We start from the raw sequence: 24465 nt of genomic DNA on the forward strand, positions 1-24465 counted from the left end.
TACAATTTACACCCTGTAACTCCACCCCTTACCTGTAGTGTTATCAGATTGCTCAGCCTATGAACAAATCCTTCCTTAGCGTGCTGCTAGAAGCTTCAGCCTTTGACCCCAGCCATTTTCTGTAGATTTGCTGGTTTTTGTAGCCTGGACCATGCTGACTGGTGTTATGAATATGTTTGGCTTACACTTATCTGGCCTAGCTTAAACATATCTGTATGTTAGGCATAGGACAGACCCAAGCTTACCTGTCTATTGTAATCTGCCAGTACTTCTGTACTGTGACCGGCACCCATTGCAGATTTCCAGTGTATAGAGAGTGATCAATTCCTCCGAACACAATAACACTTCCACTTCCACTGCAGAACAAGAAACCAAAACAATTTATTTTTCAAAAATGATTAACTTTTTAGGCATTTACAAGTAAAATGTTATGGTCGTAGCCTATGGGATATGAGTGGAGGGTAAGGAGTTTTGTTATTTAGCAAATTTAAAGGGAGTCATGGTATCTGAAATGTGAGAATTGCCATTCCTTGCTTACTTTTTAAAGGTGCCAGCACTAGGTTTATTACCCTGATCCTTATTTTGGGTGAAGGAACCATTTACTTAGGATAGTGTTACATAGCATTCACACAGTGTTTCCTTTTATATATATATATATATATTGCAACACCAAGGCAGGATTAGAGGTGGAAGGGAGATATATTTGTTCACAGGTGGAAGACTCTCACCTGTGAGATAATTAATGAAGAAGCACTGAGGGTGGGGATATAACACAGAGCCAGGAGCTCAGTCAGGCTAACTTGGAGAGACACAGACAGGGGTCTGTGCAGGCTCAGCCTAATTTGGAGAGACACAGACAGGGGTCTGTGCAGGCTCAGCCTAATTTGGAGAGACACAGACAGGGGTCTGTGCATGCTCAGCTTAACCTGGAAAGACACAGACAGGGGTCTGTGCAGGCTCAGCCTAATTTTGAGAGACACAGACAGGGGTTTGTGTCAGTGCCACTCTGTTTGGAGAGGCTGTGGACTGTGTGGGAGAGCTTTGTTTGGAGGCGCAGACAGTCGGTCTGTGAGGAGCTTTCTGCCTGGGGACACAGAAAGTTGGTCTATGTGAATGAATGGAAACCTGAGTAAAAGGTTGCTGAAAGCTTTGTTTGAAGCTGACAGGGAGAAGCCCTCCAGCTGATAGGAACGTTGGATGTAAAGTAAGTGCCGGGCAGGCAAGGATTTCTTTTGCTTTTTTGTTATTTTATCTGCAACCTTCAAATAAACCTGACTACAAGTCAGCTTAACACTTAAACTTCAGTGTGTGATCTGAGTTGGATGAACCAGACAAGTGTCCTTTGACCCCAGCAAAGGCGATCCTGAGCTTAACCCCTCACTATTTATATATATTTTTTTTATATATATATATAAATATAAATATATATATATATATATATATATATATAGGGCTCCATGGACAATAGGTACTGCTGTTAAGTCCTTTTCATGTACCTTTGCATTATGACCAGAACCATTTATTTCACAGTTCTATTAGACTGATATGAAGGTTATGTCACAACCCCCATCACTTACCTGCTTAGATAGACAGAGAATATGTCTTCCACTATTAAACCTTCACTCCACATGTTATCGAACACAGGAGCTGTTCCAGATACTGAAAGGCTGGGATACCCCAGCCCCAGGATCCCATCAAAGTGAGAATAGAAGAGAAAAATAGACTCTGTTGTGGTTAGAACCAAAGCTTGTTTCTTGACTCCAATATTTCCAACCTTATGGAGGAGAAGAACTGTTAGATATGACTGTGACATAACACGAACTTTGTAGAAACACAGAATATGGAACCTTAACAGCAGATTACTGTGAATAAATCATGGTCAGGAGAACTCACAATTATCATGATGAAATCCAACAAGTATTGGCCACACAATCTAACTTCATGTATAGAAATTAGTGTAGAATATATATATGCAGATATCGTTCAATTCAAAAATTTGAGCTCAGGGAAAATTGAATTTTAAATGAATATATTTTTGGAGAAATCTTTTTTTCTTTTTATGTAAAAATGATAAAAAGGATCGTCAACAGAATTGTAAAGATTGTCAAAGAAGAGAGGCAGCAAATTTTAGCCCTTTAGCCCTTTCCTATAGACCTATAGGGTCTCATCCCTATATAGTGACCACAATGTAGTGGTAGTGTAAGGAACTTACCCGCCCTGCGAGCCTGCGGTGTCCCTGGGGTTCCCAGCCACAGAGGGAGATCCCTCAGTAGCAAGCAGCATAATAACCAAGGCTGCTCCTCTGCTCACAGCTTGTCTGTCTCTGCAGGCGGAGGGATCCGCCCTGGACTAATTACTGATCAGCCAGGCAGCAGCCCTTGCATCCCTTTGAATGTGGTTCCTGCTCCCAGCACTGTGCAAGTGCAAAGTAGTGCACGTCCTAGGGGTACTGTGGGAAGAGGTGCGCGTGTTACCATGCGTCCCTCTTGTACCCCCCGAGGGCGTGGCACTCGGCTGCTTCGCCCCAGGGCGGGACATAGTTAGTTTGAATTCCCTGCGGCCAATCAGCTGCAGGGGATTTACTCAGTCTCCCTCAGTCTCAGACAGTGCCAGGTGGCGCAAGGTGATTGGTCATCCTGGCTATTTAAGGAGAGCCTGTCCATCACCCCATTGCCCGGTATAGCCTCTGTTACCACAGTGTGCTTGGGTGTGTCGTTGTGTGTTTAAAACTTCTGCTTGTCATCTCCTCAGTGACCCGGTCTGAACCTAACTCTGATTGAACTCTACCAGCCCTGACCTCGGATTGTTATTGACCATTCTGCCTGCTGCCTGCCCTGACCTCGGATTGTTACTGACCTGCTTTTGCCTTATCCTTCTGTACCTTGCTTGATTGGACTTAACCCTTGCTGTGCTGTACCATTCTGAATAAACCTTATTCAAGGATATCTGGAGTCGGTAGTGGTTTGTGTGCCCAGGCGCATTACAGGTTGGCTGCTAGTGGTGTGCTCATTGGAAATCTTGAAGCCCCCTGCAACAAGGGGGAGTTAGTACAGAGGTACAAAAGCTTACTTATTCCACTTTTTTTAAATGGCAAACTATAGTTTCCACAAAAGTTAAATCATTTTGTTATGCTTATGCTTGAAACTAACAAGCATTGGGATAGCATTGAGTCATATGTTGATGCTTTGATTGCTATAAAAATGTGTTTTTAGCCCTATACCTAAATATTTTTTGCAGAAATGCACTGTACACTGCTGTAAGAAGTCCCTGAGGTCATAAGGTCCGATTATACCTGAACTCTATTTGAAAAGAGTCCATTTCTACAGGTAGTCCCCGAGTTATGGGCATCCAAAATACGCATGACTCCTAGATACGAAAGGAGCTTCCCTGCTCTCTCCTGTGCAGGATGAAGGCTTGATGGGGGGGGGGGGTTGCATGATATACAGAAGAAATCTTTTGCTAAACACAGCTAAGGTTCTGGGTGATCTTAAGGACTGAGCTCTTCTTCAACATCTTTATTGACCAAGACAAACTCTGCAGTTGTTTCTTTTTTGCATATCAAAGCAAAGCTTGCTCCAGAAGTTAATGAATGTCTAGGCTCCATAAAGTTTTTTTTTGCTTTGTGATTAACTCACAGTGAGTATTTTATACAGTAACTGATATCACGCTGCCTAAAAATATGTTGAGAAAAACATCTGTCCTAATTGCAAATAATGTATCTGTCCCGACTTACATACAAATTCAACTTAAGAACAAAACTACAGTCCCTATCTCGTATGTAACCTGAGGACTACATGTACTATACATGTACTATATAAAAGCACCACACACTATGGAACATTCAAGTTGAAATCAAATTGAAATTTTGCCTAGTAGAATACTTCTACTATTTTGCTTTACAATCATTCTTCTTGTAATTGGTCAAATTCTACAGAATAAATTTACATATGTAGTTATAAATTACCTTACTACTACCTAACTCTTGATTCTACCACATTTCTATTTCAAAAAGGGGAAAAATGGCCAGTTGTAATGCTTCTGTTTATCAATTTATGCCGTGTTCTCTATAACACTTTATCCACCCCAGCCACTTGATTCTACAGTATATCTAGAAGGACGTATCTCCAATGTGCCCAGAAAAATGTTGGCCACATTCATTCTTATTCCCATAATATTTTTTTAATGAACCTAACCATTAGTATTAATAATATAATGTTGCCCAGGACCCATAATATACACGGTTTCTCTTGACATTGACACCCTTATTTTCCCTAATACCCCATTAATTACACCAGGTATTACTGGAAAACCTCATCTAGTGGATATATATCTAACGTTGATTCTTCAGTAGGCACATGGACAGAGATGGGCAGCACAGATAAAGCACCTAAGCATGAAAATATTTAACTATCCAAAGAACATGCAGATGATATTGGCCAAACATGAAAGACCACTCATGAAATGTTTTACATGCTCCTACCTGTACTGTATCATATGCCAGAACTCCATTGATACTGCCCGTACCATAATAGATTGAGACTAATTGACTGGAAGGTTGAAAACTGGAAGACATGTGAGGATTAAACCTATGATGATTTGCTGCAAGAATGAATAGAGAAAATGTTTAAATACTCTAATCATTATAGGCACAACATTATTAAGTTGTAACACTTTATATACCATGATAAGTTTTATTGGGAAGCAGGAGAAAAGACAGTTATAGTGTATTACCAAAGCATTTTTCTTATTTTCTCTCTTCTAGTAAGAAGAAAAGGATAAAATGCTAACTTATTTACATGTAATTGTTAAAAACAACGACAACACGTCACACAGATTAAATTAAACAGACAAAATTTTGTAATCTAATTTGTACTTGTGAAATCCCACTAACAACAATGCTGTAGTGTTAAAGCCTGAGCAAAAATGTAATTCTAAGAGATATCTGATACATAAAAAGGTGGGGGGAGGGGGGCTCAACTCAACACATTTTGCTAATTTTTAGCAAAGTTAAAGTTTATTTTATTTATTATTAAAGTTTAGGAGTGTTGTAAGTAAATGTTAAAAACTTGGAGCATGGATACTTCTTAATATATCAGATAAATGGTCGAAAACTCTATTGTTCTAATTTAATGTAGTAGATATATTGGGTGTAGTGTTCATATTGCAAATGTATTGGAGAACAGGGTATTGTTCACTTTGCTCAGCAATCAGTGACTGGCAGATGGTCAGCACCAAGAAAACTGCTAGTAAAGGTGGAGAACCAGATGTAAACAAAGAAACATGTTTTTGTATTCATATATTTTGATATTCCTAAAAATATTCTATATCTCAATCAAACTTATAACCCGCGATTGGCATCCTCTATTGTGAACCGTAGAAAATGTTGTCTTATCCTTATCTAGTAATTAGTACTTCTTACTTTATATTATTTTGTCACAAGTAAACCTTTATACTTTATACCATACCTTTATTGTCACACTTGGGGAGACAGGGCCTGAATGTGTTAGCATTCCAGTGTTTTAACCAAAGCTTCCTGTAAGCAGGGATGGAACAGGCCATCAGATGAGCTGTCAACCTTACTTGTTCTACTGGTATTTTGGTTAAGAAGTTTGCAAAAAGTCCTAAATTCTTACAGGTACCGGACTACATATTCCTCTACATTCTCCTGAGAGATAACTCAAAATCCTCGGTCCCAGCGCAGTGCTTCGGAAACAAAAAGATTCTCTGAGATCTGTGGACTTATGTAACATCCTTTTTCTGACATACTACTAATCAGATTCTTTCCTCTACAATCTATCAGGAATGCTGCAGCTAGACTTATCTATTCTTCCAATTGCTCCTCATCTTCTGCTACATTTTCTTCTATTTCCCCCCAGAATCAAATTTAATTTTGTACTTTACTGTACTGTGCCTGAAAATCAATCAACAGCTCTTTTTCCACCTGCATTCTTGGCCCTATAAACAATTACACCCGTATCCACCCTCTCCTCCAATGACCTACTGATGAGCTCCTTACTCATAACCTTGTCTTATGCACAACTTCTTCACAAACACCGGGCTAAAAGGACGCCACATGGACTGATCCATCCAGCCTACCACTTGAGCATGATGAATGAGGGGAAGACAGAACAAATATCCATCCAGCTGACAGGAAGCATTCACAGAATCAACACAAAGCCATACAGTGACATACAGTGCTACCTGACAGACCTCTACTCACTGAAGAAAGAAGCGTGAGCAAGCTGGGAATGGCGGACAGGTAAGTACAAGGGAACACAACACCAAAAATCCTGCAGATCCTAAAAGGTCACTTTTTGGGCTGGAAGGGATCAGATTGGAGCAACACAGCTCCCACCCAAAAAGAAAATATACAGCCCACCAAGGGGTCTACTAGCCAGGAGAGGCAGAATCTGAATGGGTCAAAGAAAAAACAAGGGAGGGGAAAAGATGACCAAAGCAAGGATGGAAAAAGAACATGGGGCATGTCATGTCAGGCTTAACGTTTTAAACTAGGGGGAGGTAGTTCTATAGATTACGACTCGATCCACAGTATGATGGTATGAGTACATACAGGGAGGGGTTAGAAAATGTTCTATATAAGGGGAAAAATGCCATCAATGGATATTTTATTAATAAATTTGTATATATCATTATTATATCAGTAAGTGCAATTGTTCTGGGACAATAAAGTATAAACTCCTTTGGTGTATAAACTAATGTTACTAGTTTAATGTTCACTGTACAGCACTGCAGTGTATGTCAGAGTTATATAACTGTACAATAAAAGTATGATAATCTAGGGGTATTACAATGTAACTTTTTGTTTTTCAGGAAACTATACAAACAATTGAACAGGCACTCCATGATAAGACTGGACACATGGCATCATGCAATCCACCTGAAATTTCCTGATTACTACACTAACTAAAAAGTTTATAATATCAAAATCCAGATAGGTAGTAAATGCACTATATATCCACTCTGCATAACTCATGAAATACAGGAAAGTATAGTAAGAGCCTTCCTTACCTCCTTCAACACCTTTTAATTATAAGGACAAGAAATGATCCTTAATTCCTTCTAGTCCAACATATTCCATTTGTAGATAAATATGTATATCTGCAGAGCGATGCTTCCAACTTCTTTTAACAAGAAGTCTTCCCTGAAAGGCAAATAAGGCTAGATCTCATCAACAAACCTGGGCAAAAATTCAAGGCCAATGTCTCCCCAAAGACAGAGAAAAAAATCCTCATTCAAAATGTCTAGGATTGATCCAGTATTTTCACACACATGACTACATAAAATGGGAGTTTGACAAGCTGGACTCTCAATTTTTTTTACCTGCCCATGTCTCTCACAACTGAACAAAAATAAAGGATTGCAAAATCCTTACCTCTTTGGGAAGGTTGCCTGATGGTATATTATCAAGATTATACTTCATAAACAGCAGAGAAAAGAACATGATTGGGTTGACCACATCTAAGTGATCCTCCTCCTTATATAAATAGGTTGGTTCATTGCAAATATGTATAGCAAAGCCTCAATGGGGGCCACTACATCTTAGTCTAATCCAAAGACCTGCCTAACCCAACAATTAACTAGTAGCAAGCGCTCTGCCCCTTTGTATATCTTTTTCATCTAATCAGTTTATATTCTATGCAAAATATTTTTGTCCATCAGCTACCAAAGACAGTTATGATTTACTTCAACAAAATCTTTAGCCTGATGCAATGCCAGTAATTATAATTTTTATAGTCACCAGTCTAGGCCGTTTGGAAAGTCTGAAAATGCACCCCTACCCTAAAATGAGCAATGCTGATTGCTGGACAACAACATGTTTGCAACTGACAACAGTCATCAGACTAAAACTTCCCTTTTGCCAAAAGCACTCCAATATATCTCCTCAAAGAGGAAGGGAGCAAACCCTCATTTAAAAAGCCATTAAACAAGGGGTCCAAGTAGGTTTATGCCTCTCACTAAATAAATACAACCCTTCTGGTTTCACAAACAAAAGATTTCCTATGCTTACATGGTAAAAAAGGCAAAATAATGAAAAGTGGGTATAATCCATATTCAGAATTCAATTAATTACAACACTCCTGCTAGGCGGAGAACGGGTCTTTGTGTATTTAAACTGAACTAAGTTTCTTCTTTTGAATTACTGAGTTATGCCACCTGTATACACTAGTCAAACAAAAAGGATCCCTCAATTAATCCAGTCTAAAAACAAAGTCAATGAAACAAATATTTTGGTGCAAATGAAAGGAAAAAGAGGTGGAAATAAAAGGCAACAGTAGGTTAACATTCGAAGAGGGAGTTGTTGTTCCACTGACCATATGGTTCCTTTTTTTCCTGACTGATTTTTCATCACAGTAACATAAGGTGTTCCAGCAGTCTGGGGGGGGGGGATATTCCTGGAGGGTCACAAGGTTCAAGGTAATGTTCCCTTACTGGTGTTGGATGAAGTTCACAGACCCATTGTCAGACTGTACACTGGTATAGTTACCAGTTCCTCCTAGTGCAGGACAATACCTCTCATAATGTGGCCAAAGTGTGTTGGGAGTTCATGGAAGATGAAACCGTTGATGCCATTGACTGGTCCCCATGAATCCAGTGGAAACATTTTTACAGAAAGTTTCATTTTGTAGTCTGACCAGTACACACAAGTGCTTCACAACATTCTAAATTCAGAAAATGTAATTCTCCTTTATTCTCCACTTTTCTGAAAATGACAGAGCAACTCATAACCTTAACCCATTGTTTCCTGATCAATACATTTATAATTGCTGTTTAGCTGCACAAAGAATAACAGAAGGTCTGGAGGTAAGTGACTGTGGTAGAAAGATAGAATGAGGGCAAACCTTGCTGTTTTCTTGCCATCATTTGAAGGTGATTTTTATTGGTTCCTTATCTACCCATAATACCAGCATTGGCAAGAGTTATAAGAAACTGCTGGTGCAAGATAACATTTGTTTCTACAATTAAATATTTGAGTTCATTTGTTATTACATTGGCATAATCTGAGGGCTTTCAAGGACATGAATGTCATTTAGTATGAGCTGCAGTTAGGTAACAGTGATACACGGCTAAAGTAATCCAGAAATTTCATCTGATCTCTATATCACCAATATGTAAACGAAGATTTAAAATTTGGTTAGTTGGTTGAAAGAACAAAAATCATAAAAACCCGGCTCTGATGTCATGCAGCAAATTAGTTGTGGCAGATTAAAGAACAACATCAGGGGGATTTTTACATAGACGTGTCAGGTGATTCTAACTTATTATTATTGTATTATTTATTATTTTCATTAACATTAGGGCAAACCCTGTAAATCAAGCACCAACTTGTGGTCAGCCTTTTCTTCACTTTAACCGTAACTCTCATAATATCAACTCTTCTGGTAATTCTCAAACTAATCTTTCTTGTAAATTTAGCGTAATGTAGAGAGAAAAAGAGAGAGAGCGAGAGAAAGTCACGGAGAGATGAAGAGAGAGAAAGAGAAAGAGGAGAGAGAAAGAGAGAGCGGGAGAGAGAGAAAAGAGAGGGCGAGGAGGGGAGGGAGAGAGAGAGAGGGAGAGAGAGAGCGAGAGAGAGAGAGAGAGAGAGAGGGAGAGAGAGGAAAAGAGAGAGAGAGAGACAGACAGAGGAAGAGAAAGCGAGAGACCAACTTTCTGGAGTGCAATAAAATGTTTTAAATTCTCCTGTTCTGCTTTTTTATTGGCCATATGCAAGGTACTTCTTCCAAGTTCTCCTCCGGTTTCCTTAAAATTGCTTCTAACACAAAAACCCCATCAAAAGTAATTCTACTTGGAATAGGGTTCCCTAAGGAACCTAGTAAGGCGATTGCCCCTTGCAATTTCGGGTAGTGTCTGCCCCAATAGCAGCAAGGCAGGCTGGTCCCCTACTGTAACACAAGATCTTAGGCAAAAGGCTGGGAAGGGATGATTTGTGTGACAACTTTTGGTAATTAATGACAATGGCAATACAAAGGAAGCTGTGGGTGGAGCAGCATCTCCAATGTGGAAGCGATCTTCAAAGGTTTCCAGGGTATGACCAAATAATAATACAATAATTAAATTATACAATACTATAATTAATTAAATAAACAATAATGGACCTGTAATGTACCTTTGTAATATCAATTTCATATACCCTTTATGAATGTATAAATGGGTTTGGGATGGTTTCCGTTGTGCTTTAAAGAGTTTGTATCATTTGTTTGTAGATCCTTGACATCCAAACATGTTTTTCTGCCTTTCTGTCTTAGTGATCATGACAGAAACATCATTTGATGGGTAGCAGCCTAATAAACCAGTGTTTGTTTAATGCCACATTTGGAGGAACAGTTGGAATTCCTGTATCCTAATATCATACCTGGGATGAAGAATCCTAATGTGGCCATCAGTGATGACAAACCCGTAGTAGCGTAGGTGAAGGACACAAGGTTCATGCTGATAGAGACATGACAATGGGAAGATGACACACCAGGATAAAAGACAGTGTTGGGACAGAGAAACAACACAGAAATGAGAGGCAGAAGACAGGGGTGACCCAGGGAGAGGTAATAAAATGGTTATGCCCAAAGGAGGATAACTATTGCTTGTAGGTCTTGCTTATAATAATATTATTTGTTGTATGTCTTGTATTTATATTTGTGCTATGTAACTCTTTTCCCACATATATCATTCTGTAAACAATATAATATTTTATACACAATTGTTGTGTGTTTTCTCCTTTGCTGATGACCGCATGAGAACTTACAGGAGGAATCATTATTATTGAATTATTATTTATATTTATTTGGATATTGTCCTCAATAAGAATCATAATTTCTTACAATTTGATGGCAGAGGGACTTATTCATATTAATAGAGATGTGGGAGGAGAATACTTGGAAAAGTATCTGGGCATAATATTGACTGAACATTGATTTGACCTTTTTTTTCTAGTATTGCATTTGTAATTTTTTATATTTGTATTGAACTATGGTAATAAAGATGAAATATGAAACAAAAATATGGGACATTCAGTGCTTGTAGATACTTTTTATCTGTTTATCAGTCATTATTTTGATCGATAATTACATTAAGATACATTTGTATATTGTACATCTAGAATTAGACAGACAATAATCTTATCTTTACAATACATAATTGATTGTAGAGGAAATGAACCTCTGTCCATCCCTTACCCAGAACAAACCTGCCAGCGATACCTGCAGGAATGTTTGGTGATTGTCAGTAAAAGATAGGGATGAGCGAGAATGCCTCTGGCATTTCCTCGAACTTCCAATGGTTCCGCAAAATTTCGGTGAAACCATCACAAGAGCAAATAAAACAGGATTCCCAGAGCTACATTCAGCCCTGGAAATCTCCCTGTTTGCCATCCCTGGGCCGCATAGGTAATTAACCTCTAGTGTCCTGGGATCGCAGAGGATTTCCTTCTGTCAGAAGGCCTTGTCGCTTACATTTTCAGTATGTTCAGAAAATTGGTTCCTTCAATTAAATTTAAAATAAAACAAATGCTGTAACTGCATGTAGGATTGGTGTAAGGAGTAAGGACTTCTTACCAAGGAGCTTTAGATCTAAAAATGTTTTTTTACTGCTCTGCTCCCTGATTGGCTGAGGAGAGGGAAATCCTGATGATGCTTGAGCTATCATCAGGGTTTCCTATTTCTCAGCCAATCACAGAGCAGTAGAGGTGATGAATGGAGATACATATCTCCATTCAACCTCTATTGCCCTGGTATTGCTTGCGATTACAGCTGATTGAAGGCTGTAATTAGCTGTGACTGCAAAGTTCCCGCGGTCCGTGAATCCCACAATGACATTATGATTCATTATGTCATGGTCGGATAACCTGTAAAAAATAAAAAAAATAAAAACGAGTTAAAATAAAAACACACACAAATTAAATTCATTTAAGATTAATTTTTTTTTTTTTCGGGTCCAGTCTACCTGAATTCCAACAGCCATATTCGGGTCCAATATAAGGACAACCCGAATTCGAACACCAACACTAATCATGAACAATCACGGCATAAATGTTTATATAGACAAGTATTATCCTAAAAAGCCCCAATCAGTGCTCTAGAACAGGGGTGTCAGACTCAAATACACAGAGAGCCAAAATTAAAAACTTTGCGGGTCAACTTTGAAATTGTTTCCTTCTCATTAGATATAAACTCCTTTCATATGGAAACAAAGAGGTTTTGCTTCACATTCAATCTAGAACAACCTATAATAGAGAAAGGGGCATAAAAAATGTTTTTTTAATTTTATTTAGGAAAACATCTTCTGCCTCTTTCTCTATTTGTAGCCTTCAGAGTAAAATTTCAATGGGAACCTTTTTGCACAGACTAACAATAATAATAACAACATTCTTCTATGAAAATCCAACTATTCAAGTCCATGTCTTGGAGTAGCAAGGAAAAGCTGAGGGGAAGTGCTGGAAATGCCGGACGCGGCCAATGCCGAGCTAAATTTTATAAGTGGCCCGCCGCTGGAACTCTCTCTTCATCGAAATAGCGCCGCTACTAAAATTCCCTGCATTATTTACATCTATAAAACAGTCCAATGCAGGGCCACACATAGGCAGAGAGCCCGCTGGTCTATAGACTATAGAATTGTAGTAGCGGCGCTATTTATTGCGGCGGCCCAGCTGCCATTCATATTTAGGATTCCTTTGGGGGCCAAAAAAAAAAGGACGTTGGGGGCCAGATTTTACCCCCAGGTGAGAGTTTGACACCTCTGCTCTAGAACCATCCAATCTTTACCTTGTGACATCCTGCTATCACCTGAAAAGAAATATCACAAAGAAGGCACCAAAAATGTTGCCAGAGAGTTTAGTGTAAATTACAAATAGTAAGATGATGGATTTGCCGTATTGTGTTATGAGATGTCGGCCTCTTGTGGTTGGAGGAAGAAAGCACCAGTGTGAGAGAGAACTCGCTGGGAATCGGAGCCCTGGAGACAGTGTGCTTTTAGAAGAGCGCCCTCTTGTGTGGAGAAACCAACTGCCAGAAAACAGGAGGTGGTAAATAGAGATCACTCCGCCTGGATATAGTCCCGGCTTTGCGTGAGAGGAAAAAGCGGTTTAGGTGCGGGACATGAAATAAGTGACCACACATGTAGGGGTCCTAATTGCCATTTGCCCAAAATGTGGGGGTGTACGAAATTCCTATTAAGACAATACTTATAATTGAAATGTAGGGGTAATATGCTATTCTGAAAGAAATGTTGTCATGTTATTCTTTTTTACCGAAATGTGGGGGTGTAAAGAAGATTCTGAGAGAAATGTGTAATTATTGCAATTATGACAGACATTTGGGGGGGTTATTGTTTTTTGTTACATACATTTTATAGTATTATTGATATTTTGCCAAAAATGTTGTGTTATTCTAACATAAATGTGGCAGCATTGATACACTTCCCAGAAAACTTACAATTACAAATTACAACAATGACTGAAAACTGGGGGGATTATTGTTTTTTCCGGGTTTAAGGTTAACTCTTAGGGTTAGGAATTAGTGTTAGGGGTTAAAGTTAAAGGATAGGTTTAGGGGTTAGGGTTTAGAGGTTAGGGTTATGAGGTTAGGGTTAGTGTTAGAGTTAGGGCTAGGGGTAGGGTTATGGGTTAGGGTAGGGTTATTGTTGGCTCAGGGGTTAGGTTTATGTTTGGGTTTAGAGGGTTAGGGTTGGGGTTAGGGGGTTATGGTGCCGTGTGAGCCCTGAGAAGGGCCATGGTGCAGAGTCTAAGCGGCAACCAGGTCTTCTTCAGAGCCTCTAGTGGTGAGGATGTTGCACTGCTGGTTACCGACAGGTTGCGGTCCTTAGGTACACCAGGATGGGCAGGATGATACCTGGTATCAAATCACTAGGCAGAATAACTGTCAAGAAAGGCTGGGTTCTAGGCATCAGCAAGCAAGCGAGGTCAGGTCACAAGCCAGGGGTCAATAACAGAGATCCAGGAAATAGACACCAGTGACACAGGGTTCACTGCAGACACAGGGAACACAGGAGACACTGGAAGCAAGAGGTGACACTGGAATATCCACGGACACAGAGGAACACTAGATCTGCACAAGGGAATAGACTGGAAACAAATGACTGGGCAGCAAGGGGTTAACACGGGAGCTGGAAAGAGGAAACACTGAATTAAGCACGAGGTGTAGAGGAAAAGACCAGCAGAGCTTGGGGTTCGGCACTAGTGGAGACATGTCGTACGAACACTGTGTTGTGTCTGAGCTAGCTCTATAGCTAGGGATAGTTAAGAGGCTATTTCCTGATTGGTAGGTGGCAGGTTGAGCGAAACTGATAAAACTTGGAAGAGCAAGCATTCCCATAGTCAGAACTGGCCGCATGCGCAGGAGAGAGACACCTGTTCCTTATCAAGGAAGAGGTAAGTGTGACATCTATGGTTTACTTCTTCCTTTCATTGTCCTCTCATTAAACTTTGCAGAGGAAGACGTCATAAAGCTTTTTTTCTATTTAGTTCTCATTTTTTAGCCAAGCAATATCATGGTGATCCCAGCCTGGACCACATATAGGATGGACATTTTACTCTTAAGTATGGTGCACAGGAGAAGATTTTCACTTTTGATCTAAATTCCAGTCCAATAAAACAATCTGATTTGAAGTGAATCTGAAGGGAAATCAGCAGCTTCCATTTTGGTTCCAAACAGTTGTGGATAGATCAGATGTGTAGGTAAATGTTGTATTCTGTATACAATTGTTCAAGTATATCACATTGAATCTGGCTTGTTTCCATTCAGGGAAAATGATCAGGGGTAGAATCTTGTGTGGTGTTTTGGGACTAATCTGACTAATCAATTACAGACTGGAATATGACAAAGTTGCAACTCCCGAGTGTTTGCAATTAACTGGGGATGTTTTTTGGGGGAGAGCTAAATTTAGCTGGGAGCAAGTTTTTTTGGGAGGAGAGGGAAAAGGTAACAGAATTGTATGTAGGAGGGGAATTTGGATTTTGCTTGGGAACAGATACATACTTTGACTTCTAAACGCTGTGCTACATAGTCTGGGCTCCTGCACTGTATGCATTACACACTCCCTGTACTCTGAAGATTTTATTTTTTAATCAAAACAGAATACATACATATATTAAAGAAACTCTAATACAAATCCAAAATGAGAAGGTTAATGGTCTTGGAAGAAACTATGAGCCTGTATTATTAAAGCTCCCCTAGGCTGGGGAGCATACACTTTCATCAGTGAAGAAGTGGAAGTCATTTGCTAGCAAATGTTTTGAATTGTGAAACAGATCCATTCCAGGTCTGCGGGATCACCCAGCTTCACTCATGAAAGTGTATTTTCACCAACCTTGAAGAGCTTTAATATATCAGGCCATATATGCCTAATTGCTTGTCATTTTGTACCTTACATTTCCAAATGACTTACTACATGCTGTGCTGGAGCAAGAGGTGGAAGGTACCCACAGATTGGCTGATCCTGTGTCAAACACAACAGAAAATTCTTGGGGTGGAGTTCCAATGGAAATGGTGCCAAAATATTCATTCTATCAACAAATAGGAGATGTTAAAGTTGGATACACAGAATTATCAGTTTTACATTTTGTAAAGTTGTAACATTTGTAAAGATAATACATAATAAATATATTTCTTCTGTGAGGTTCTTCATCATTCCCCACAAAAGGGTTAAAGATTTCTAGAGCAACAGACTCAAAATCTTTCCATTTTTCCTATAAACCTACCACTTACATCCATAAAGTTTACTAAAGGTTCTATAGTGGTATCCTGCAGCCCCGAGAAATATTGGTTAGACAGAAGTCCATGTTCCAGTAATGTCCTCCTGATGGATTTCCTTCTCGTCAGAGGGACCCTTAAATAGAGAGGAGAAAGTCTACATCATAAAAAAATCATCAAAAAAAAAAGGATGGACATTTTACTCTTAAGTATGGTGCACAGGAGAAGATTTTCACTTTTGATCTAAATTCCAGTCCAATAAAACAATCTGATTTGAAGTGAATCTGAAGGGAAATCAGCAGCTTCCATTTTGGTTCCAAACAGTTGTGGATAGATCAGATGTGTGGGTAAATGTTGTATTCTGTATACAATTGTTCAAGTATATCACATTGAATCTGGCTTGTTTCCATTCAGGGAAAATGATCAGGGGTAGAATCTTGTGTGGTGTTTTGGGACTAATCTGACTAATCAATTACAGACTGGAATATGACAAAGTTGCAACTCCCGAGTGTTTGCAATTAACTGGGGATGTTTTTTGGGGGAGAGCTAAATTTAGCTGGGAGCAAGTTTTTTTGGGAGGAGAGGGAAAAGGTAACAGAATTGTATGTAGGAGGGGAATTTGGATTTTGCTTGGGAACAGATACATACTTTGACTTCTAAACGCTGTGCTACATAGTCTGGGCTCCTGCACTGTATGCATTACACACTCCCTGTACTCTGAAGATTTTATTTTTTAATCAAAACAGAATACATACATATATTAAAGAAACTCTAATACAAATCCAAAATGAGAAGGTTAATGGTCTTGGAAGAAACTATGAGCCTGTATTATTAAAGCTCCCCTAGGCTGGGGAGCATACACTTTCATCAGTGAAGAAGTGGAAGTCATTTGCTAGCAAATGTTTTGAATTGTGAAACAGATCCATTCCAGGTCTGCGGGATCACCCAGCTTCACTCATGAAAGTGTATTTTCACCAACCTTGAAGAGCTTTAATATATCAGGCCATATATGCCTAATTGCTTGTCATTTTGTACCTTACATTTCCAAATGACTTACTACATGCTGTGCTGGAGCAAGAGGTGGAAGGTACCCACAGATTGGCTGATCCTGTGTCAAACACAACAGAAAATTCTTGGGGTGGAGTTCCAATGGAAATGGTGCCAAAATATTCATTCTATCAACAAATAGGAGATGTTAAAGTTGGATACACAGAATTATCAGTTTTACATTTTGTAAAGTTGTAACATTTGTAAAGATAATACATAATAAATATATTTCTTCTGTGAGGTTCTTCATCATTCCCCACAAAAGGGTTAAAGATTTCTAGAGCAACAGACTCAAAATCTTTCCATTTTTCCTATAAACCTACCACTTACATCCATAAAGTTTACTAAAGGTTCTATAGTGGTATCCTGCAGCCCCGAGAAATATTGGTTAGACAGAAGTCCATGTTCCAGTAATGTCCTCCTGATGGATTTCCTTCTCGTCAGAGGGACCCTTAAATAGAGAGGAGAAAGTCTACATCATAAAAAAATCATCAAAAAAAAAACAAAACAACAACAACAGAAAGCAATGTATAGAGTTTAGCTCAGTTGCTTTATACTGAGCATTGCTGCCTGCACACTCTGTACACATTCACAGACAATGACAGTATGTACAGTATGAAGCAGCAATTTTCCATATTCTTAGATCTTCCCATACCAGAATACTGTGGAACATGAAGCAGGATCATAATAAAAGCATCAAAAACAAAAACATTTGTGACAAAACTTTAATGTGAAGAAATAGCCCAACAATCAAAAGACTCTGCAGACCCTAAGGAAACATCAATAAAATAATGATAGATAAAAGTAAGCTGCATCTAGCTGCCCCCAGCTCTTTTGGAACTTTGGCATAGATTCGCCATGATGTAGCCAAAGCTCCTATATTGGCCTTATTGAAACTTCTAGCCCAGCAAAGCACGGCTAAATCTCTCTGCGGCTTCATTTTTGTGGAATTCCTCTGTTCTTCCTATATTTACACTTACAAGATTTGGATCAAATCCTTGGTTTATGTGTCGCAGACCATACTGACATGAAGCTTTAGCACCTTTGCCGAGGAAGTCAGCACAATGATGTTGTCCAGATAGTTAAAATTATGGACTCATCTGAGTCTCAGAACTGCTATGTCTGAGGACAGAAACTTTAAGAATGTTGAGGGTGCAGAGAGGACTGAACCCAAGCCCTGAATGTGTTAGCATTCCAGTGTTTTAACCAAAGCTTCCTGTAAGCAGGGATGGAACAGGCCATCAGATGAGCTGTCAACCTTACTTGTTCTACTGGTATTTTGGTTAAGAAGTTTGCAAAAAGTCCTAAATTCTTACAGGTACCGGACTACATATTCCTCTACATTCTCCTGAGAGATAACTCAAAATCCTCGGTCCCAGCGCAGTGCTTCGGAAACAAAAAGATTCTCTGAGATCTGTGGACTTATGTAACATCCTTTTTCTGACATACTACTAATCAGATTCTTTCCTCTACAATCTATCAGGAATGCTGCAGCTAGACTTATCTATTCTTCCAATTGCTCCTCATCTTCTGCTACATTTTCTTCTATTTCCCCCCAGAATCAAATTTAATTTTGTACTTTACTGTACTGTGCCTGAAAATCAATCAACAGCTCTTTTTCCACCTGCATTCTTGGCCCTATAAACAATTACACCCGTATCCACCCTCTCCTCCAATGACCTACTGATGAGCTCCTTACTCATAACCTTGTCTTATGCACAACTTCTTCACAAACACCGGGCTAAAAGGACGCCACATGGACTGATCCATCCAGCCTACCACTTGAGCATGATGAATGAGGGGAAGACAGAACAAATATCCATCCAGCTGACAGGAAGCATTCACAGAATCAACACAAAGCCACACAGTGACATACAGTGCTACCTGACAGACCTCTACTCACTGAAGAAAGAAGCGTGAGCAAGCTGGGAATGGCGGACAGGTAAGTACAAGGGAACACAACACCAAAAATCCTGCAGATCCTAAAAGGTCACTTTTTGGGCTGGAAGGGATCAGATTGGAGCAACACAGCTCCCACCCAAAAAGAAAATATACAGCCCACCAAGGGGTCTACTAGCCAGGAGAGGCAGAATCTGAATGGGTCAAAGAAAAAACAAGGGAGGGGAAAAGATGACCAAAGCAAGGATGGAAAAAGAACATGGGGCATGTCATGTCAGGCTTAACGTTTTAAACTAGGGGGAGGTAGTTCTATAGATTACGACTCGATCCACAGTATGATGGTATGAGTACATACAGGGAGGGGTTAGAAAATGTTCTATATAAGGGGAAAAATGCCATCAATGGATATTTTATTAATAAATTTGTATATATCATTATTATATCAGTAAGTGCAATTGTTCTGGGACAATAAAGTATAAACTCCTTTGGTGTATAAACTAATGTTACTAGTTTAATGTTCACTGTACAGCACTGCAGTGTATGTCAGAGTTATATAACTGTACAATAAAAGTATGATAATCTAGGGGTATTACAATGTAACTTTTTGTTTTTCAGGAAACTATACAAACAATTGAACAGGCACTCCATGATAAGACTGGACACATGGCATCATGCAATCCACCTGAAATTTCCTGATTACTACACTAACTAAAAAGTTTATAATATCAAAATCCAGATAGGAAGTAAATGCACTATATATCCACTCTGCATAACTCATGAAATACAGGAAAGTATAGTAAGAGCCTTCCTTACCTCCTTCAACACCTTTTAATTATAAGGACAAGAAATGATCCTTAATTCCTTCTAGTCCAACATATTCCATTTGTAGATAAATATGTATATCTGCAGAGCGATGCTTCCAACTTCTTTTAACAAGAAGTCTTCCCTGAAAGGCAAATAAGGCTAGATCTCATCAACAAACCTGGGCAAAACAAGTAGCCCTAGAAACTGTCCAGGATTTTATTATTGCCCCAATCCAGGTCTGGGAGGAGATGCTCCAGGGCACTATCTTATCAAAAGAATGAGCAGCCATCTGCAGTGTATCAGGCGTGCAGGGGCCATTGCCACTAATGAGCCATATTATGAGTTTTTTGTGTGAAATTCATACAAGTTTTTGCTTCTTCTTTAGGCAAAACACAAAAAGTTCATAGCAGAAGAGTCCTAAATTGTCACAGCAATGCCTGTATGACAAATATTGTCTGTTACCTTCTATCTGCATTTTGGGACCATTGCACCCAGTAGATCCTCTTCCCCCTTCTCATACAAACATCTCAGCCTCCTTGTCATTTCTCACCTTGCTAGGCTCTGCCTCACCTTCTCCTAAACTAGACCTGCTGTAGGTATAGATGGGACTGGCTCAGTGTTCCTAGTGCAGTAGTAAGGTATATGTCAGAGCCATATAAATGTGTAATAATGATAATAGTGTGTTTGTGGAGTGTCAGGTCTTCTCTGCAATGCTGCTTTATATATCATTGACAAATTCATAATATGAAATATGATTAGATAATTGCATTATAAATACTAGAATAGGTTCTATCAACCCCTAAAGTGTCCTTCTAACATAGGAATGAAGATGCAACTTACCTGACTAAAGCCTGGGACAGAGCCGTAGTCAGAAGAAGTAGTAACAATTTCATGGTGTCGGGTGTATGAGATGGAAGAATGAGGTGGCTGATGGCTTTTGGCTGCACCTTTATAAATGTCTTTGTTTGCTGTATGATGAGCACATGGTTTAACCCTTTCCTGTTCCTACATCTACCTAAAATGATGTCTGCATTGTACTTATCTATTTTTAATAAACATTAGTTACTTGTAATATTATACACTGCAGTAATGTATTATTAGGACACATTGATCAGGGAGAACCGTAAGTAATGAAATAAAAAATGAGGAAAGTGATTATCATTTTATATTTTGATAGGTATATGAGAAAAAGGTCCCAGGCTTCTGTTTACATACTTAGAACATTAGCTACTACTGTTGACATTATCTTAAAGTGTTCTTTGTTGCTTTGTTATTTCTATTGTTTTTAAATGCGGAAGGCGACTTTCATGGAAGTTTTTATTCTTTGTCATATGAAAAATCTTAACAAAACTCATAAAAAAGAAAAGAAACTGATCATTATTTTATACAAATATTTTCAGAATATAGAAAGCTACCTCTATTCACTCGAATGAATGAGAGTGAATGAGAAGGACAGATTGTAAGGTGAATGGTGGGAGAAAAAGAATGGGAAAAAAGTAATAACACCAAATTAGACAGGAACAAGAGGAAATAGGAGTAAATTTGGAAAGGAAAGACACAGAAAGGGAGAGGTAATAAAACAAAAAATAAAAATAAATAAGAACAACAAGTAGAGTGAATGAGAGAAAAGGGTGAAAGAAAGAAAAAGGAAATTAAAGAATGTAAGAGGATAGGGAAAATAGGAGATGAGAATGAAAAAAATATAAAAGGGAAAGCAAATGAATGAAAAAAGTGGCATATATTTTCACCTCATCATCATACCCACACTGCTATTTGGGAAATAGTTGAAGGCGACTATCAGAGGTAAGAACAAAAGGTACTTTTGAAAGGTTCTGGGGAAGAAGGAGGTGATGAGAAAATCATTAGTTATGGATCTGGGAAAATCGTATTTTTTTCTGAACTACAATATTATAAAGGGCCTGTGCTAGAATAAATGTTTCCCTGTGAAATAGCCCCAAGTGAGGACAGCAAACATCATCCTAGTGGCAGCTCTAATATTAACCATATAAAAATCTCCTTGCGATATGTAAAATTAAGAAAAAGCAGAATCACATCCAGCAGGTCTGCAATATCATCTTCTGTTTTCTATTCTTTAAATGTATTGATGGTATAGTTATAAACCCCAACCCTGAGGAACTGGCTGTGCTGCCCCACAGTCACTGGTAGAACTTGGTCTTTACAATACATAATTGATTGTAGAGGAAATGAACCTCTGTCCATCCCTTACCCAGAACAAACCTGCCAGCGATACCTGCAGGAATGTTTGGTGATTGTCAGTAAAAGATAGGGATGAGCGAGAATGCCTCTGGCATTTCCTCGAACTTCCAATGGTTCCGCAAAATTTCGGTGAAACCATCACAAGAGCAAATAAAACAGGATTCCCAGAGCTACATTCAGCCCTGGAAATCTCCCTGTTTGCCATCCCTGGGCCGCATAGGTAATTAACCTCTAGTGTCCTGGGATCGCAGAGGATTTCCTTCTGTCAGAAGGCCTTGTCGCTTACATTTTCAGTATGTTCAGAAAATTGGTTCCTTCAATTAAATTTAAAATAAAACAAATGCTGTAACTGCATGTAGGATTGGTGTAAGGAGTAAGGACTTCTTACCAAGGAGCTTTAGATCTAAAAATGTTTTTTTTTTAAACATAAAACAAAACCCATGTAATTGTAAAGAGGGAACATACTGGAACATGGATGAACCCCAGATGTCTGGCAGTCATGGGGAATCAGATTCTTGGTCAGATGTATCAGTCTGCATTTATTATGGAGAATAGCACTTAAGGTTTATTTCCATTATTGTGAACACAAATCCAATGATTGGTCACATCCCAGTTACTATTCCAGTTATCATCCCACCAAAACCCTAACTAATCAACATAAAACACTACATTCAATCACTATAACATCTCACACATCCCCTTATATACCACAATCATTGTCCTATCGAAATGCAATCATCAACTTTTAGGTTCAAATTACCCTAAAAATCCAAAATTATTAATATTAAACAGAATTTATATAGCGCCAAAAATAGCACATTGCTTACAATGAGACACCAAAATCTTTTCCATATAATGCCAGTCACTGCCCCAATCATCACTCTAAAGGTTCACTATGTGGACAGATGTGCATTGTGGTGCGCTAACAGAAATTGTACGAGAAATGCTTTATGTAGCTTATGTGGCCAAATTAAATACTAAATCATTAGTCTATGACAGTGATTTTCAACCACTGTGCCGTGGCACACTAGTGTGCCATGAGAGATCTTCAGGTGTACCTTGGGAAATTATCCATATACCATTGTTCAGTGTCTGTGCTGTAGTGACTGGCAGAGTAAGGTAATACTCTTCCATGTCAGTGGGTGGCAGTAGGTAGCTTAATTGCCTTGTTTATTTTTACAGTTCCCCAGGAAAAGGTAATACTCTTCCATGTCAGTGGGTGGCAGTAGGTAGCTTAATTGCCTTGTTTATTTTTACAGACAAGAGAATTAGCTACAGATGTTGCAGGATTTTTCAATGTAAAAAATGTGGAGTGGCTCAAAAAATGTTGAAAAACACTGGTCTATGACACAACAATGACCTCTTTATTTCAAAACGCTACATTTATCACTCTATATTACATTGGGGTTAGTTTATACACCATAATCAATGCCTTATAACATGCAAATCATCACCGTCTGACACTAATCATGGACCTAAAACAATATCATTATCCTATAACACCCCCAATCATTGCAATAATCTATCGTATACAGCATTTTACATAAAGAAACAAAAACTATATAACATGAGGCTTCAGTGTAGGTTAAATTACCAAAACAGGGGGCACTTACCTAATTGCGCTAAGGGAGCGAGCCCTCTAGTGGTTGGATACCAGAATTGGCTGTGTATATTGTGGGAGGGCTACCTGTAATGATTGAATACCAGTATTATCAGTGTATATTGCGGGAGGGTGCCCTCTCGTAGTTAGTTATCAGATTTGCCAAAGTATACTGTGAGAGAGCGCCATCTGGTGTTTAAATATCTGTATTGACAGCTTGTTTTGTGGCCGGGCGCCTTCTAGTGGTTGGATACTAGGATTACCAGTGTGTATATGAGATGGTGGTTAGTTGGAGGCGAGGAATAGGTATGTTTGTAGTAAGAATACACTGGAGCAAACATGTCCAAAGTCTGGCCCGTGGGCAAATTGCTGCCCGTGTTTAGATTTCCACCGGCCCGCTGCCTCTGTCTTAAAATCAATAATATGCGGCCTGCCAGCACTGTTGACCATAGTATAAAATACACGCGTAAAAAAAAAAGCTATTTTATATTTCATTAGAGTTGTTCAACCACCTTTCAATAATTAACCCGCTACTCAGCGGGCATAATCGGCAGGACAGGAGTCCCCAAACTCTATCTAAGAATACATATTAGAAGCACAGCACGGCAACAGCGATTGCTGTTGCAGCACTGTACTATATATTCTTAGACAGAGTTTCTCTATCTACGAATAGAGGGCACTACAGATGATGAATGGGGACAAGTGGGAAACTGAACTGCAGATGACCTCTGCAGTTCTACTACGATCTCTGGGCACTACAGGGGATGAATGGGGACTTGTCCCCATTCATCACATGTAGTGCCTTGTATTCTTAAATAGAGAAACTCTATTACCGGTAAATTACCGGTAACAGACCTTTTTTAACACGATTCGCCACAAATAAATTCGGATCGATGCAAATCTTTTCTAAAAATTGGGCGATCTAGCCAAAGCGAATTTTTTGAGAAATTCGCTTATCTCTAATCATGAATAGTATTGGTCGAATAGCTCACTATTCGATTCGTCAGCTATTCGCTCAAATGGAGCTAACTTATTCGGGTGGTCGAATGTCAAAGTCGAACACCATTAAAGTCAATGGGAGGAAAAATTTGGGTTTTTTTCAGGACTGTAGAGCTTCTACAGCCTCCAAACAGATGTAAAAAGATACATAAAAAGATACATAATAAAAAGATACAT

General features: G+C 39.0%; 1 protein-coding gene across 1 annotated transcript in view; it reads right to left on the reverse strand.

Annotated features, from left to right (window-relative positions):
- The window catches only part of LOC140327389 (pepsin A-like), a gene marked incomplete at its 5' end in the record, with an annotated part of 28632 nt that extends 8236 nt beyond the window's left edge, over positions 1 to 20396 (reverse strand). The window contains 6 exon segments of the mRNA XM_072406779.1: positions 246 to 356; positions 1578 to 1774; positions 4481 to 4599; positions 16780 to 16897; positions 17100 to 17220; positions 20313 to 20396. Of these exon segments, the coding sequence (XP_072262880.1) occupies positions 246 to 356; positions 1578 to 1774; positions 4481 to 4599; positions 16780 to 16897; positions 17100 to 17220; positions 20313 to 20365 (719 nt within the window).
- Between the last annotated feature and the right edge of the window lie 4069 nt (positions 20397 to 24465).

This window comes from Pyxicephalus adspersus, chromosome 3 (assembly GCF_032062135.1).
Source record: "Pyxicephalus adspersus chromosome 3, UCB_Pads_2.0, whole genome shotgun sequence".
NCBI classification, from domain to species: Eukaryota; Metazoa; Chordata; class Amphibia; order Anura; family Pyxicephalidae; genus Pyxicephalus; species Pyxicephalus adspersus.